Here is a 5,796-nt window from a genome sequence, read left to right as displayed (position 1 = left end):
TGTAAGCAACATATTATTATCAATGTTGTCTATGAAAGCTTCACTAGACAAGATCGGTTAGAGCTATGGTCACACGTTGTTCATCTCAGTGACACTAGATTGCCATGGATTATTGGCGGAGACTTTAATGTTATCTTACAAGCTTCTAAGAAAAGGGAGGTCTCTCTCTTGATTTGATTTGGGTGCAATGTAAGAGTTCCATGAATGCGCTGTCAATTCTAGAATCTTAGAAAAAATAGATTTCCAAAGCAATACTTTTATTTGGTGTAATAACCAACAAGGTATAAAAAGGATTTGGCAGCGTTTACATCGGTTTTTTGGAAATGGAGAAGCTCATACATAATTTTCCACTTTGAACTCCTTTGGTTATACAATGTCATTAGATGATAAAACACAAGGCTAGGTTCATTTTTCAGAAAATGTGGCTGGACCACCCTCACTTTTTTACTTTGGTTGAGAATATATTGTCTCACCAATTCATGGTCTTTCTAGCTATCTTATAACAAAAAAACTTAGAAGATTGAAGAGAGCTCTACATGATTAGAACTGGTCTGAGTCTAGAGGTGTCGAGATGCATACATAGTTACAAATAAGATAGCATATCTTGAAAGCCAACTGCAAATTAGGTGGGATAAAGACTTGTAAGCCAAAAAACAACTGGATTAATACCTCAACTGTGAAGCATATATATTGTTACTAAAGACAAGGGAAGCCTGGATACTAGATGGGGATAGAAGTTATTATTTCTATCATGCAGTTATTAAAATAATGAGGCGAAGGAATACACAATTCCTATAAAAGGGGTGGATGGTATGCTAATTACAAAGAATAAAATAATTGAATATCAGGCAGTGTATTATTTTCCTCACCCTTTTCAAGCCTCTACATATCATATAGATGAGGAGCTATTTCATCAAGTTTCAAAAACCATATCCTATAACCAGAATCAGGAATTGATTAATCTCCCTTTAGGGCATGAAGTTTATAAAAGGGTGAAAGAATGATATGCAGACAACTCTCCTAGTTTAGATGGATTCACATGCTACTTCTCTGTTCATTGCTAGGAGACCATCAAAAAAAATATGATGGAATTGATCCATGGTCTTTTCAGAAGGTGATCAACTATCTAAAGACTTGAGTACCTCCCTCCTTATTTTGATTCCTAAAGTGGAGAAAGCTACAAGTTTGAGTAATTTTACTATCACAGTTATCTCTAAAATCATTGACAGTAGATTAGCAAATGTACTTCTAAAGATTATTGATGTTCAACAAACTGGTTTTGTCAAAGGAAGAAACATACATGAATATATTTGTTGCTATTGCTCAAGAGATGATAGAAGATCTTGACAGAAATATTTTTCAAATTTGATATGTCAAAAGCATATGATATGATAGAATGGAGATTTATTTGAGAGCTATGAAGGCTATGGGATTCAATGAAAATTTTAGAGATCTCAACTACAGATTAATATGAAATGTTTGGTACACAATTAATATTAATGGGGAAATGATTGGACAATTTAAATCATCTAGAGGAGTGAAGCAAGGAGATCCCAAAACCCCTCTTCTTTTTATTATTGCTCAACAAATTTTGTCCTTTAATTTTAAGCAATTGAAATCTCTTGGATAATTGAGAGCACACAAATTGGGAGAGAACATTCAGTCAATTTTCCATTTATTCTATGCCCATGACATGCTCATATTTATCAATGCTAGTGATCTATCTTTGAGCAATTTGAAGGCTTTACTACAGAAATATGAGTTGTCTTTTGGACAGAAGATGAATTTCTAAAAGAGTGGTTTCTATACCGCCATACAACTGCAAAACAATAGAATTCAACAGATAAAAGCCATTACTGATTGCCAAGTACAAAATTTCCCTCTTACTTATCTTGGATCCCCTTTGTTTAAAGGAAGATGCAAAGAGGTGTATTTTGATCCCTTGATCCAGAAGATCACTGGAAGAATTGAGGGTTGGAAAGCCAATTTTTTATCTTTTGGAGGAAAGATAACCTTGATTCAGCCAGTTCTCTCCAACTTACCTATCCATACACTCCCTTGTATAGTGGTGCCAAAGAGAGTTATACAGAGAATTGAAGGATTTTATAAAGCTTTCTTGTGGAATCAGCATGGAGCTCAAAGGGTGGAGTGAGTGTCTTGGAAGCATATCTGTAAGCCAAGAGTTCAGGTGGTTTAGTTATCAGATCAATTCCAGACACTATACTTTGGCCTCCAGGGGAAGTTAGCTTGGAATATATATAATGGCTGTTCTTTGTGTGCTACATTATTGATTCTAAAATAGGGAGGAAAAGGAGATTTACAAACTCTCAATCACCAACAATGTCAACTGAGGAGATAGATGATTGGAAAAGGTGAAATTTCTTTTGGACATGTAACTGGATGGGAGAGGAGCTTAACCCTAAGGATTCATCTCAACTTAATGTTAGAGATGGGCTTGATTAATTATATTTGATGGATTTCCATTCTCATCGTGGAATAACGGAGAGCAATGTCACAAGTGTTGATCGAAGAGCAAGAAGATGATAATTAAACTCATATACACTTTGACTAGTAATTGGAGATTTAGTACCCAGAAATATATTGACATGTTTAGAAGTCCTTCTCCTCATGTTGCATGGTCTTCTTATATATGGAACTCAACCATACGTCTCAAAGTGAATGCTTTCATGTGGAGAGTCTTTCATAATGCCTTACATGTGGATAATAATATTAAAAGGAAATGGAGATAATGGTTTGTAAATGCCAATGCTGTCAAAATCCAAAGGAGGAACCCTTATTCATTTGTTGTTGCAGTCATATATAGCCAATTTTGTATGGTCATCTTTCTTATCCGTTTTTAGAAATCAAAGTAGATTCAAGTCATTCTCGCATTTATGCACTGTGTGGATGCATGGATCGAGTACAAGAACACATATTGGAGTTTGTATACTGAATGTTATTTGTTACACACTCTAGGATACATGGAAAAATACATGCAAGGCTATTTTTGAAGAGGAACGAATGAGTGCAAATAATATTATTTACATTGTTACTCAGAATGTTCACACAATCAGTAGGTTAACTGTCCCCAAACATTTTCCTACTACATGAGAGAGAGTGATGTTGGAAAAGCTACACGTTACATGCAGTAAGCTAAGGTTCAAGTTAAACATGGAGTTTGGCTAGGATTGGATAAAGCCTAATGAAAATTGTGTGAAGTTTAACGTGGATGGCGCTACAAAGTCCAATCTACATGCATTCTCAACTCCGTGATGGTGGAGGGATTCTTCGAGACACTGGTGGAACCCTAATTTGAGCCTTCTCAACTCCGTACAAGCATTCTGATATACTTAGTGCGAAATTGGAGGCCATATATGATGGTATTAGAATATGTATGCAAATGGGAATCACCATTGTGGTCTTGGAAACTGATTCTAAGTTGGCTGTTCAGTTATTAACCTTAGACAAGAGATTGAATTGGGGTGTTTGGTACATGGTTAGAAGGATTAAATTTATTCTTTAGAAAGTAAGTGAGATTCCATTTAACTTCAGAGAGCAAAACAATGTGGCAGATGTCTTGGCTAAAGCAACATTTACGTACAAAAAAAATTCCCACAAAGACTTCAATCAGCTTTGTACCCATATCCAAAAGTTGATATTTCTAGATAGAGTGGAGGTTCCTCAATTTCGTAGATTTTCAGGATGAGTTTTCTTCATATGCAGGTGTGGCAGTGGCGTGTGCACGGGCACAAGAGAGGTCTCGATAAAAGGTTCAAGTGCTGGAGGTGGGATACTTTGTGTATTAAGGTTTTAACCCCTCTTTGTGGTCTTTTTGCAAATTTTTGCAATAAGTTAGGGTTCAGGTTAGTATTTGCTCTTTCAACCCACTATAGGGGTTTTTTTTGTAATAGGGTTTTTATTTCCCATTTTTATTCTTGTCGATTTAGGGGTACTCTTTTCCTTGTGTAGGCCCACAACGTTTTTAACGAGATCCCTTGTACTTTCAAAAGTATATAACAGAATAAAAAATTTGGCCAAAAAAAAAATAGTCTTTTAATGCAAAACAATTACATCAGAAAACAAATAAAGTTCATAAGATAAAATTTCAAACAGTCTCATATATATATAATATTCTCTCAAGGAACAAATTGAACAAGTTTGATTTAGAAAAAAAGAAAAAATAAAAGGAAAAAGACAGAAAACTAGGAATACAAAGGTATTACAGAGGCAATGGTTTGTATAACAGTAAGAATAAGAAGCACAACAGCAGCAATTGTGGAAGCTGTTGCCCATGGACTATTGAAATAGTCATGCCTCAATTTTGCCATCACCACATTCCAAATCTTGCCGCAGTGTTGATTCACTGAATTGCATGTCCCCAAGTAGTAAAAATTAGAACTTGTGATAACCCCTTCTCCAAGCTTGTTAAAAAGATTTGCTACTTCTCCATCATCCCCTAACAAGTTCACTATTATTCCGTTACGTCGAAGCACGTTTACATCTTCATCCGTGTTTATTAGTTGGTCCATGAACATCGCATAATCCGTGAAGTACTTTGGCCTCAACTCAGACGAATGCTGCTCGTATGCTATCAGATTCCTGAAGAAAGTATCCGTCGAGTCCTCAACCTACACACATTTAGACCCACGACGATATGTTATTATTCTCCATTAGCGATTTTAGTGCGACTAGCTATACACATTTATATGTTATACTAAATAAATGAGTCGAAAAAAAATTTATGAATAAACACAATGAATAACTCTAACCTTAAGGGAAGGGATCTCCATGACACCATTATGGAACTTGATATCAAACAAGCTGATAGTGTCATCAATGGTGTCAGCATCCAACGAATGAATCCCGGCATAAACTTTTCCGATCTTTTTGAACGTGATTCCAGCTTCTTCCAACTCTTTCACACACCGCATCGGGTCCATCACCTCACTCCCACTTACGCCATAATTTCCTTCAAAGCTTTTCAATCCAGAAGGAGAAGAAGAAGAATGAGGTGGCGGCCGACACAGAAGGTGAACCAAATGCAACAAATGTTTGACCTCTCTCTCCTCAAATAATTCCGCCGAAGAAAATATGGATGCAGGACAAAGCTTTGGGAACATGTCCGAGAAAACCAACATCGCAAGATTTGCAAAGGGCTCCCTCTCATCACCAATAACATCATCAAATTGATCGTCATGATTCAAATTGTAAAGCTCCAAAAGAACAAAATAAGGGAGCTGGTTCTCTATTAGCATAAGATCGCGGCATATTTGGATTCTCATCCAGTCGACGCCGAATATTGGGTCATCATCAAGATCATGTCCGTTTTCGAGTTCGGAATATCTCCGAACAAACTCAACTATGAAGCAGCCATCAAGAAGCATCATTTCCACAAACAGATCACCATTTTCGTCGTCAAAATTTTGGTCGGCGTAGAAACTTAGAGCCTTATGTTTGGATTGCTGGAGGGCTAAAATGTACCTTCCCACATCGTCTTCTGACGTTCGTGCGAGAAATGAATGCAAATACGAGAGTTTTATGTTTTCCATTGGGAGTAAATTAGGATTTGCAGTACTTGCATGGTGATAAGGGCCGATCGAGACAATCATTGGGGTGTAGGAATCGGGGTTGCTTCTCCTTAAGCCTTGGTGTACTTTGAAGATTGATGGAAGAATAAGTTGATCTCCATTTATAGGATTAATAGTTGCATTTTGGCACTGAAACTTGTTCTTAATGCTCTGAGTAATTCTTTCAGCTGCAGATTTTGGAATTTTGTTCGTTTCCATCGATCTTGAT

General features: G+C 36.6%; 1 protein-coding gene across 1 annotated transcript; it reads right to left on the bottom strand.

Moving 5' to 3' along the window:
• Positions 1–4,120: 4,120 nt before the first annotated feature.
• LOC105962316 (UPF0481 protein At3g47200) lies at positions 4,121–5,796 on the bottom strand. The gene is made up of 2 exons (XM_088826729.1): positions 4,770–5,796; positions 4,121–4,628 (listed from the first exon to the last, which is right to left on the bottom strand). Exons 1-2 carry the CDS (start codon positions 5,784–5,786, stop codon positions 4,203–4,205), a joined length of 1,443 nt encoding a protein of 480 aa, XP_088682855.1. The 5' UTR covers positions 5,787–5,796; the 3' UTR covers positions 4,121–4,202.

The sequence above is a fragment of the Erythranthe guttata genome, chromosome 12 (genome assembly GCF_056151865.1).
Source record: "Erythranthe guttata isolate IM_541 chromosome 12, IM_541, whole genome shotgun sequence".
NCBI lineage: Eukaryota > Viridiplantae > Streptophyta > Magnoliopsida > Lamiales > Phrymaceae > Erythranthe > Erythranthe guttata.
Note: the sequence above shows the minus strand (reverse complement) of the source record. Positions and strands in the feature narration are given on the sequence as shown.

Bases quoted from the DNA above. Each gene is read 5' to 3' on its own strand.
- LOC105962316 (XM_088826729.1), bottom strand. From the start codon at position 5,786: ATGGAAACGAACAAAATTCCAAAATCTGCAGCTGAAAGAATTACTCAG. The intron at 4,629-4,769 runs GTTAGAGTTATT...AAATGTGTGTAG, and splicing joins TGGAGATCCCTTCCCTTAAG to GTTGAGGACTCGACGGATAC.